Source organism: Phaethon aethereus (assembly GCF_964289735.1).
Source record: "Phaethon aethereus genome assembly, chromosome: 3".
Taxonomy (NCBI): Eukaryota; Metazoa; Chordata; class Aves; order Phaethontiformes; family Phaethontidae; genus Phaethon; species Phaethon aethereus.
The window spans coordinates 111,511,120-111,523,279 of NC_138576.1; the positions used below are offsets into that span (position 1 = coordinate 111,511,120).

A 12,160-nucleotide genomic window follows, 5' to 3' on the forward strand; every position below is an offset into this window, starting at 1 on the left:
TCACTAATCTTAAATTACCAGTAGTTTGCTCTTACCCTGATACTGCCTCTGCACTGGAAGTGAGACCCTTCTAGTCTGTCCAAGAGGCAGAAAATACAAAAGTTGTTCTGGTTGCTTCTGTTCAAAGTCTGAAGGCATAATGTTTGCAGCAGGAGGACATTTTTCTTCTGTTCCACCAGAGCATTAAGCTTTTAAGGAAACAGAGGGCCACTAAAAAACATTTTGGAATAAGACATAGTTCATTGATCACCCATCCCTGGAACCCAGTGGGAGTCAAGAGCTGACAGTTTCAGGTCCAACAGTGGTGTGTGTTACATGTGTGATAGTCTAGAGATACTTTTGCCAAGGCCAGGTAAGCAGATACTAAAGGAACAAGATTTATTTAAAGGGAGTAAATCAGAAATGTGAAACTTAACAGTAGCGGCAGTATGCACATGCTGTGGTCTGTCCTAGGTTTGTCACTTCTACTTTTCCATTTGTTTCTCTCATGTTTTGGGCTTACTGTCCTCTTGAAGGTCACCTGCTTCTACCTTTGGGAACATGTTTGATGTTTCACTGGCGACATCCAAATGGCTTCTTATTGTTCCAAACAAAGACACTTACCTGTCTGCTTTACTAAACATATGTTTCAGTGCAGGTGGCTTAGCCCACTGGGATATTGCAATGTTAAATCACTGTGATAGCTGACAGAATGAGTCTCTCATCTTTTGTGTGAGATTTTGTTTTGGTTTTGTTGTGGGGTTTTTTTGCAAGAATAAACATAAGTAACTTATGGTGCAAGACTGTCAATATTCAAGCTACTGAAGCATTTTTCATTAGGAACTTTTAGATCTTGCTTTCTTAGGTGCTTTTCCCCTCTTACCTGTTGTTCTTGGGTTTTTGGGAGTACATTGGAGGCAGAGGAGGAAAGAGAAATTCTTCCATTTGCTATCTACTAATTTTAAGACTTTCTACTGCTACCCACTGCAAAAGGATTAAAGAAATAAGTAAAATAAGTATGTGTCTGCATAAAACAAGTAACAATAGCAAAATCTCTAGAGGAACCTTGCAAGGGAGTTTTGAGAAAGGGTGGCATAGATTTTGCAGTGAGAAGGAAGAGATTATTCTCTCAGCAGTACCTGAATTGGGAAGCTTTCCTAGAGTAGTAGTTTTGCATTGCTTCTTGGAATAGCCAAGACTGTATTACAAAGGTTTTTCATAAATACCAGTCACTTTATTTCTTAAAGTCCTGCCAAATTATTTGATACATTTCGTGCATTGAACTTTTTTATAAGAAGGAATTTCAGGATTAGTTTGTGAAAAGTAATTCAGACCTTGTGCCTGGCTAAACTAAGGTGTTTGCTTGTATTTCTGGTGGGGGAACCCCCCCAGTAACAGTAATGGTAAAGCTGCTGGCCTCTCTCATCCAGGCACATGCAGACAATCATAGACAGTAGCTCCAAATTCCAAGGAGCAGATCAAGCTAATGCTCTATCGGAGCTAATTAGTACCATTAAATTGAGTTGAGGGGGAATTGAGGGGAAAAATGATGCCCTTTGAGAAAGCCATAAGGAGGACTGGCTGGCCCAACATCATTTGTGGAAATAATGTTCTTTACATGTATTTCAATTCTTTTGTCTTTAATAGCAATAGAATTAAGAAACAGAGTTTATTAGATTGTGTATATTAGCTTGTTAATAAGTATGAAAGGTAAATCATGTAATGTGCACCTAAAATGCTTAGTCCAGTTATTTACCATCTAGATCTTAGTTTTGATTGCATATGAAAAATGATAGGGTGGGTTTTACATTGTGGTCTCACAACTGTGCTGGCCCTAATAATGAATCTTTAAGGAAAAGAACACTGTTTTCAGCATCATATATTCAAATAAAAAAATTAGATTTTTGAGGCACAAATTAGCAAAGCCTTGTTCTAGAAATCTATTTGTACAGGGGTAGTACTTCCAGTTGATAAAAATGGCTGTAATAGGGATGCATTGATTTACACTGGCAGATCTGGCCTAGAACATGCAGAACTGAATGCTTGTTTTACAGGCCTCAGTTAGATGTTTTGCCTTCTGAAGCTTAACTTGAATCTCTTGTGGGCAAATAATTATTCAAAAAACAATTAGTTTATTGTTATATTTTAATCACTGAGATGATGTATTTACAGGTTTTTATCTGCTTTTAACAGCTAATTACCCATATAAAATACATTCAATCATCAAATGTCTGTAGAAACGGAAAGGGCTAAAGGGCACCAGTCTTGAGGTTATGAGTGTGCACTTTAACAGCCCAGAGAGCAGAGCCCAAAACTGGGTGGTCTGTGTTGCATTTTACCTACTCTGTGATCTTTGCCTTTCTGAGCCTTAGAAAAAGTAAAGCTATGTTCATAGTTGTGATAGCTTTCAGGAGATGTTGATGAAAAGCTGTCAAATACCGAGACACCCAGTGCTATGAGTCTTTTAAAAGAATTCTATGAGTATTTCTTCTAGATAAAACCCCAGGGGCCAGGTTCTTCTCTTGGTCCAACAAGAAAGAGTGAATAAAGAGCAGAACAGCTACTTGATCTTTGGATGTTTGGATCATGCTTTGTACATGTCCTCATTTCAGATCACTGGTTATTCACAACATGTGGTGCCAGTGGACCTTATGGCCCCACACAGAGCCAATGCAATGATGCCTACAGGAACTCCAACCTCAGTGTGATTGTAGGAGCTGAAGGGATTCTTCAAGGCATTCAGATCTGGAGAGTACCAGCAACCAACACATACAGGTAAGGGAACTGTCTCTGATTGTCATGATATATCTTTGCATTTGAAACTTCTGCAAGCTGCAATACATGCTAGGCATATATGAAGTATTATATTCAGAAGTTTGGCCAGATCTGCTTGGGTTTTACTTCTCCTTGATCTTGTGATTTCCAACGTTTCCAGTCTCAGATTAGTTGTGTGAAAGATTTGACTTTTTGGTGAAAGAGAGAAGAAAAGAAGGAGAAGCAACCGACTGAGACAGACAGAGCTTTAGCCTAATGGTTACGGGTTGGGAGAGAATCTTAGAATCATAGAATCTTTGGGTTGGAAGGGACCTTTTAAGGTCATCTAGTCCAACCCCCCTGCAGTGAGCAGGGACATCTTCAACTAGATCAGGTTGCTCAGAAAGAGAGCTCTGTAAGTAGCTGAAAATCAAGTGTTTTGACCTCCCGAGGCCAAGGGGTATACATATTCCACATGCCATCTGTTGAATTCTGGGATCAGAATGAGGTTTTCCCACTCTTCACCTGGTATCAGAGGCACAATCATATATCAGCATTTCTTAGGGGACGGCTTACATCAAGCTCTGCTCAGCATCTTGACTTTTTTGAACCTAGGCATGGTAAGTTGAGCATGTAAGCCTGGCTCACCACTGTAGAATTGACTTTGGAAGCCAGCCACCTAAGTGTTAGGCTCTGTGATACTGAGGGTTCTAATGCTTAAATCCCTCTGTGGAGTTATTTTCAAAGGGACTTGAGCAGATACGGTTCAATGCTACTTAATCAGATTTTTTCCAATCATTTTTTCTTTTTGCTCTTGCTGAGGAAAGAAGTACAATCGAAGTTTAGTTCACTGTATCTGAATAGTAACATCAAGCCATTACATGCGTCAGTTTGTAAGCAGAACTGTCTGTTTGAATCAATGACTGTCTAGTGGTGGTTTTTTATGCAGCGTTCTATATTGAAACCAATGATGGTAGCATGGATTTCAAAGCAGAACATTCCACTGAAGGCTTTGAACAGATTTCAGTTAAAACTTACTGGCACCTTCTTTTGTTTAATTGTAATTGAAAAAGGATATTAATATTGAGGATAGATGTCAGTCTCTAATAGAAATCTACTGCAAAGCAGTTTTGAGAAACTGGCTAAGCTAGGGACAAGTTCTGCCTGAGTGCCTATTACCACAAGGATTAACGGTAATGAAAAGAGCATTAATGATGATTTTACTCAGCTATCAAAAATGAGTTGCCTGAGGTGAATAGAATTTTTCAGGACCAGCATTCAGTAAATATGTTTATAAAGTATAGCCCAAAAGAGAAGAGGCAATAAACTTACAACATTGTAATTTCTTTGATATCACAGCCCAAGAAGAGCCAGAATTCCAGTGCAACTGTAGTCTGATTTTTGCTGCACCATACCAACAAGAGGTTGTTCAGGGAGGACCTGTCTATTTAAGTCCTGTAGATGACGTAACAGACTTTTGGGTTCTATACAGATAATAGAAGGCTAATGTCATTGGTAACCTATCTATCACAGAATCATAGAATGGTTTGGGTTGGAAGGGACCTTAAAAGATCATCTAGTTCCAACCCCCTTGGCCATGGGCAGGGACACTTTCCACTAGACCAGGTTGCTCAAAACCCCATCCAACCTAGCCTTTAGCACTTCAGGGATGAGGTATCCACAACTTCTCTGGGCAACCTGTGAAGAATTTATTCCTTATATCTAAGCTAAATCTACCCTCTTTCAGTTTAAAGCCGTTACCCCTTGTCCTGTCACTACATGCCTTTGTAAAAAGTCCCTCTCCAGCTTTCTTGTAGGCCCCCTTCAGGTACTGGAAGGCTGCTATAAGGTCTCCCCAGAGCCTTCTCTTCTCCAGGTGGAACAACCCCAACTCTCTCAGCCTGTCTTCATAGGAGAAGTGCTCCAGCCCTTTGACCAAATTCATGGCACTCCTCTGGACCTGCTCCATGTCCTTCCTATGTTGGGCACCCCAGAGCTGGACACAGTACTCCAGGTGGGATCTCCCAAGAGCAGAGTAGAGAGGGAGAATCACCTCCCTTGACCTGCTGCCCACGCTTCTTTTGACACTGACCAGGATACAGTTGGCTTTCTGGGCTGTGAGCATACATTCCGGGTCATGTCTAGCTTTCCATGCACCAGTACTCCAAAGTCCTCATCAGGGCTGCTCTCAATTAATTCTCTGCCCAGCCTGTATTTGTGCTTGGGATTGCTCCAACCCATGTGCAGGACCTTACACTTGGCTTTGCTGAACTTCATGAGGTTCGCATGAGCCCACCTCTCAAGCCTGTCCAGATCCCTCTGGATGGCATCCAGTCCCTCCAGCATGTCAACTGCACCACACAGCTTTTGGTGTCATCGGCAAACTTGCTGAGGGTACACTTGATCCCACTGTCCATATTGCTGACAAAGATGTTACACAACGCCTCTCCCAATACCGACCCCTGAGGAACATCACTCATCATTGGTCTCCACTTGGACATTGAGCTGTTGACTGCAACTCTTTGAGTGCGACCATCCAGACAATTCTTTATCAGGCAAGTGGTCCATCCATCAAATCTATTTCTCTCCAATTTAGACACAAGGATGTCATGCGGGGCTGTGTCAAATGCTTTGCACAAGCATCCATGTAAATGGATGACATCCTCTTCCACATCTTTTAAGAGAATTCACAGCCTGGGGAAAAGGGGAGGCAACTGTGGGCTTAAATTAACTTGACATCTTCCTGACTCTGTGCTGCTGAAGGGGCAGGACAGTCCCCCAGTATAGCACGGCCCTAGGAAAATGTCAAGTTGCAATATCAATTCTAGGGCTTCCCAGAGTCTGGACCTGTAATTAGCTCTGCCCTGCAGGCCTGCTGCACTGTGGATGCTATAAGTTAGCCTGATAGCCATCTCCAGTATACCTGACCCAGAGATGAAATCCTCCAGGTGGCTGTTGGGCTCTTAAGCAAGCTGTTGTTATGCCGTATCAGTGCATTTTACACTGTGTAATGTAGAGCAGTGAGTTACATTCCTAATAACTGCATAAGAAGGATGTAGATTGTGTGAACACAAGGAAGAATATGCGTTCATGAAAATGCAAAGACAAAAAGCTCAGCTTTGCACAACTCTACTAGCACAAGCCATCCACACCCAGAAAACACCACCATCTATGAAGCTCTGGGTAGGCTGCCACACACGGCAGGCCGCTTCATTTGAAGACTGGAGTCCTACATACTCCAGTGCTGATACGGACAAAATCATCCAATTTGCTCTCATGGGATTGCACATTATATAACAGTAAAGTTAGGCCATATAAAAGAATGTTTTTCTTTTCAAATTTCCTTCTAAACATTCAGAAGGTCATCCCATATGTAGGCCTATGATCAAATATTAGAGAAGTGAACTGTAATAAATTAGACGTTACCATCCATTATCTGTATTCTTTCAATTTTTAAAGCAAGAGTCTTTGGTCCCTTTTGCTGAGTGCCCCATTTGTTGTACTTCCACTGTCCTCTCTTTTCTCTGGTACTGTCTTGTGAGCTAGTACACGAACACGGCACGGTGGAATGCAAAAAGGTGTCCTTTTGAGTTGATCAGCCATTTTTTCATATTCTCAAAACTAGCTCCAGTATTTCCCATGACCTGTCTACCTAGAGGTGGATTTTTTTCTCCAGCTCTAGTTTGTACAGTCAGTGCACCCTGCTCATCCTGATCCTCCCTGATGATGCAGTTTTCTTTTTCAGCTCCTACAAGTATCATAGTAAAAGAAAAGGAGGAAGACAGTGGAAGGTATTCTGATTCTATCTACTCAGGATGGTCTGAATATTTCTTCAGGAACAATACAGTTAAATGGATTCCTCCTGTAAAAGAAAGTTGTGTCTAAGGAAAAGGATCCTGCTAAAACTTGAAGTCAAAGATAACCTGTCTGTTTAAATAGTGACACCCATTTTGAATAGGGAATGACTGTCACCTGAATCTACTGCTTTTTATTTGCCTGCAGCTTTTGAATGAGGCCAAAATGGGTTCTCCTGAACTTCCTGTCATCATTGCTTGTATGCAAAATCTGTTCATACACAGAAAAATATGGCCCCTAATTGCAGCCGACTAGCTCTGCCAGCTTGCTATGCCTGATAGTGCACCTCATTAGCCATTACCAAATTCTACAGCAAATCAACTTAGTCTTCAGATTCATGCAGCATCTGTTCAGGGTAGCCCAGTGCTGCGTCCATCACTTTTTCTGCTGGCTCCAGTGCAGCCTTACTGAGGAATGATCGCTTTGGTTATCAGAAGTGGCATGACCATAATCACATCACGTTGCGAGGATCTAATGTGCTTTATGAGGCACTTGACGCTCCGCAGTTGCTTCGACATCAGAACTGCTCCATGCTGGCTGCCTCAGAGCAGTGTTACAAGGTGAGTTCCTCATGCTAATGGTTAAGGCAAGCTGTTGGCTGAAAGTGAGCTGGCTGCCCAGCCTGTTCAGGGTGCTCAGGCACAATGGGCACTGCTGGTTCCTTCTGCTTGTAGCCTGTTTGCATGCAGGATTGTGCTAGGCAAAGACAAACCAGGTGCTAGAGGAAAGGAGGAGTTAAAGCAGAACCCGTATATTGTAACTGTTAGGAAGCCAAGAGGAACTTTTGTGTTCTTAGCCCTACGGTCACTGTTTACATGCTCCAGGTTGAATTTTGCTCTCATGGAAATAGCCCCAAAGCTACTAATGTCAGTGGAGAGTCACCTGCTTATTTCAAATCTCAGTTGGGCTGGCTGTACCACCATTGACTTGCTCAGAAAGTTGAGTAACTCTGTCTTTTGTTGCGGCAGAGATGTGTTTTATCATGATTTTTATAAAGTGCTTCGAAATTCCTTGATAAAAGCTGCTTGAAGTATTTAAATTATTTAGATACTTAGAAAGGGAGAGGGAGGCACTGAGCAATACAGTGGTACAGCCAAATCTTTGGGTACATCAACAACAGTAAGGACCTCTGAATCTTGACTGCTTGAAATAAAATTCCCAGAGCCTTAATCGAGACTGCAGCAGCCTGTGTATGCAACCTAGCTACTCCTGACTGGAGACAGTGAGACGTTCATGGTTACTGTGAGTTTAGCCAAGGGGCTTTTGCCTTCTTTGTTTACTGCAGGTAGTGTCATGTCCATCTACTCTTCTATATTCCTCTGGTCCTTGGAATAGGAGAGCTATTTCCCATCTGGTCCATGCTACCAGGACCAGTTATGCTGTCTGCCTTCTCTAATCTCCCCCCGTCAATCTTGTGCTTAATGTTCTCTTTAGCCCTATGTGCTGTACTTACCAGTTCTCCTGCTTCTGTTCTTTCTCTTCCATGCTGCAAACCTCTCAAGGGTATATCTTCTGGGAAACAAGATGTGTTTCCTATATTAAATTTTGAAACTGCAGGGACTTGCTCACTCTCTCCTCAGTGAGTTTTTGCCCAAGAATCAATGTGAAAGAAGCTGTTTTGCAGCTACCCAAGTTCATAGGTCCATGTAGAGCAGACAACCTCAGTCTTCAAGCTTTGTGTTTATATTTATTTAGAGTGTCAGGTCTTCAGGGCATGGCCCTGTGACACTATATACAGTTCAGGTGTGCAAAACACTCAGTGCCCAGCAGTGGTTTGTACTACCTTCCACCTGTCTGGGACAACTCAGGTGCCAGGCTTTTGTTTTCTTTTTCTGCAGCATCTCAGGCTATGGAGCTGCTGGTGGGAAAGGAGGGAAGAACACCATGGTGCGGTCCCACGGCGTGTCTGTGCTGGGAATTTTTGACCTCCAGAAGGATGATACTTTGTATATCTTGGTGGGACAGCAAGGAGAAGATGCTTGTCCTAGTGTAAGTGATTGCCCTTTCTGTTTTGCCTTAATCCCTTCTACAAATCCATGGTGTTTTGTCTGTTTACAGAGAAAACCATTGTCCCTGAGGGGTCTTGAGTTCTATGGTTCAAGGGATAGGTACAGTTTTACTGGGAGGGCATGAGTGTGAAAAGATTAAGTACTATGTCACGGTGATCACTTCCTCTTCAACATTCAGGCCCCATTGATAATACACTACGGGTTCATGATTGATCTGCATATCTCAGAGCTTCTGTGTAGCTTTTCAGAGAGAAAAGACAACCCTGCCTTCCTTTCCTCTGGAGTTCAGTCTTCAAGGTTGACTTCACAGGGCTTTGTCTTTGCTCCTGTTGAGCCCAGCCCCACCATTTTCATAGTACTCTGCAACTCTGGAGTCACCCACCTCACAAGGCCTGTTTGGTTATTCTCTGTATGGGAATGGGAGAGACAATCACTGCTGGGTCAGTCCTGAATTTTGGGTTACTAACCAATCATTGCTGCAAATGCCTTGACAGGAAGGTGCAACTTCCACCATTTGCAGGCACAATAATCTATTAATTCTTTAGTATTCTTTGGAGGATGAGGGAATAGGAGATTCTTATGGAGGAAACTAAGCACTATCTGATGAAATTTCACCTACGGGTTTGAGCTGGACATTTAACTGCTGTGCATTTCTCAACTGTTAACGGCTGGCATCCAAGAGATGAAAGCTTAGCAGTCTGTTACAGCAGAGAAAGGTTGACGGATGTAGGCAAGAAAGAGGGGTTCTCAGGGCTGGGTGCTGAAGTAAATAATGTTAAAACTGGAGTTATACATACCTACAAACAAACCATTAATATGAAGCCTCTTTGAAATGAGAAATGCCCTAACTCAAACTTCCATCTAACATCTATAACTAGGGCATTCCAGCTGAGTGTAATATATGGACTCATTAAACTGCAGGCCACTGTAATCTTAGTGAGAATTTATTGAGTGCTAATGTAATTCTTTCATTGAGGCAAAGAGATTGCATTGACTTGTAGAAGGGACTTTTACTAGATTGGATTGTAATCAGTTATGTCTTTGCCATGAAGGATTTTTTTTTTTCAATTCAATTGTAATCTAGTGGTTCCTTTGGGTCATTGACTTTGTCATTTTATTAATCATCCCCACCCAACTCCAAATCAATTAAGGAGAGGGAAGACTAGGGAAAGGAGGATTGTTTAGTTCCATTGGCAAGTCTGCACACACAAAATGGATGCCATTCATTCCCTGGCACAACCTAGGACACATTTTGTGGTCAACAGAATAATTTGTAACTTGAAGATGCTTTTATCAGGTTCCTCTTTCAAAAGAAAACACATACATGAAAGTAGAACGAAGCAGAAGGTCAATCCCACTATAATAACTGTGCATTTTTCCCTTGAAGTGTTGTTGACTTAGTGAGTTCAGTGTGCATAATAAGATGGTGTTACTGAGATTGAATGTATAAAATAAGCTAGAAGCAAAGCTTGCAACTTACAGATACTCACAGCAGAGTCCTGCTTGCCATGCACTTTAGTGCTCCAATTTAAAATCAAAGCAGCAATTACCTCTCTTAGGTCATAGTCCAGAAGTACTTATAAATGATGGTTTAAAGTTGTATTTGAAATCAGTGAATTCAGCGATTTGCCTAGTGAAGATGGTTCATTACATTTGATACTAATTGGTGGAGGGGAAAAAAATGCTAAGTAGGAAATATGGACTCTTTAGCGAGTCATTTTCTTTACCATCAGGTCAACGCTGCAATCAAAGGTGGGACTGCAGCTGTTTTGGTCGGCTTTGAACTAGCTAGCACTGGTAATTACAGTAAAATTGCTGCTACAGCATAAATGTCAGATAAACATCAAAACTTGCTTGGAAGTCTAGATAAATATTAGGTGGCTAGTCTATGCTGAGTTCATTGCTACTGTCCATGCTATGACTACCTAGGTTAAAGGTAGCTCTGGTACATCTATGTGAGCCACCAATACACCTTAGTTCTGGATTGGTGCATGGTGGCTGCCTGGTCCCCAACCAATAGGGGAGGAGTAAAGAAACTTGGGTTCTCTCTATATCTCTGCCATTTGGCTGTTGCATGACATGGGGCAAGTCACATCATTGCTGAGTTACTCCCTTCCCTCACTTGTGAAATACAGGTAGTTAATGCTGGGAAGTATTTGCAGTAAATTCTGCTACATGTTCTATGTTAAAAGTTTATGGAGCTGTTTTACATGGTAATAGATACCAGCACTGAGCTTGCTTCAAAATAATTCAATTAAAATGAAGCAAAAAGCAAGATTCTTCTAGAAGAGCATTCACTTGCTTCTACTTATGTAGTTTCACAGGAGGACAATTTATTCGTTTGGGAGGGTGAAGGGTCCACAAGACCTGTGATGTACAAGGATATGGAGATTTTTTACCAGAATTCAGATCTGGTCTTCTGTTTGCAGACTAATGATGTTATACAGAAAGTCTGCATTGGAGAGAACAATGTGATTGAAGAAGAGATACGTGTGAATAGAAGTGTCAATGAATGGGCAGGAGGAGGTGGAGGCGGGGGAGGCGCAACTTACATATTTAAGGTATGGAAACATAGTCCTCATGCACCTCCAGCATGAACACATCCTGCCACTTGCCTCTAGTATCGCAGCCTGAAATATCTGACAACCCTTTATACACCTCTGGGCAAGGGTCCACAAAGTGAGTGCTGGGTATCCTTCATTTCCAGCTGATAGCTGTAGTGAGCTGAGTTGGCCCTTCACACTTCTTCGAACTGCTATGCAGTATGGCCACACTTGCTTCAGTGGCTTGGAGTTTCCTTTGCTAACATAATAGTTTGAATTGGTTTTTTTTCAATGCAGGCTGAGATGCTGAAGCATAATTCTACAGCAAAGGACGAATTCCACAGGACTTGATTCAAATATATCATTATAGAACATTAGACTTTAGCTACACATTTGGAATCATAGAATCATTTAGATTGGAAAAGACCTTTAAGATCATTGAGTCCAACTGTTAACCTAGAACTGCCAGGTCCACCACTAAGCCATGTTGCTAAGCACCACATCTACATGTCTTTTAAATACCTCCAGGGATGGTGACTCAACCATTGCCCTATGTCAAGAAAAGTTGAGGATAGCCTGTATGTTTTCTATTGACAACCCTATAGCTAGGGGCCACTGAACTTTTCTGTCAAGTACTAGCTGAGACAGTACTCATTCCAAACACCAGTTTCAGGCATCAACAGTATGTTTCCATCACCCACCTTCTACGTAATTCTACATACCTCTGCATGCTCAGACAGTTTCCAGTGTAGCAGTCCTCTACCTACACTACATTGCACTATATAAAGCAGTGCTCCTTAGCTGTTTAATATGATGAAAGTCATCACATGGTAACATTACAAGCTTTCTAAGAGCCATCAGCACTGTAGGTGCAATTCATAGAGCTGCTGATGCCACTGTTCTCTGTTGCAGAACTTGGTAGGACTAGTGCTATTCATTAGTCTTTTGGATGTGAGTGCATAAATAATGCAATGGTACTTTGTAGTGCTGAGCCATCCTAAGTGCCTGCTTATTGCAACA

General features: G+C 41.9%; 1 protein-coding gene across 1 annotated transcript in view; it reads left to right on the top strand.

The window, feature by feature from the left end:
• ALK (ALK receptor tyrosine kinase) overlaps positions 1-12,160 on the top strand; it is a gene marked incomplete at its 3' end in the record, with an annotated part of 246,977 nt that overhangs the window by 210,543 nt on the left and 24,274 nt on the right. Inside the window, exons 11-13 of the mRNA XM_081998640.1 lie at positions 2,592-2,754; positions 8,427-8,577; positions 11,027-11,158. Of these exons, the coding sequence (XP_081854766.1) occupies positions 2,592-2,754; positions 8,427-8,577; positions 11,027-11,158 (446 nt within the window). The remainder of the gene's footprint in view (positions 1-2,591; positions 2,755-8,426; positions 8,578-11,026; positions 11,159-12,160) is intronic.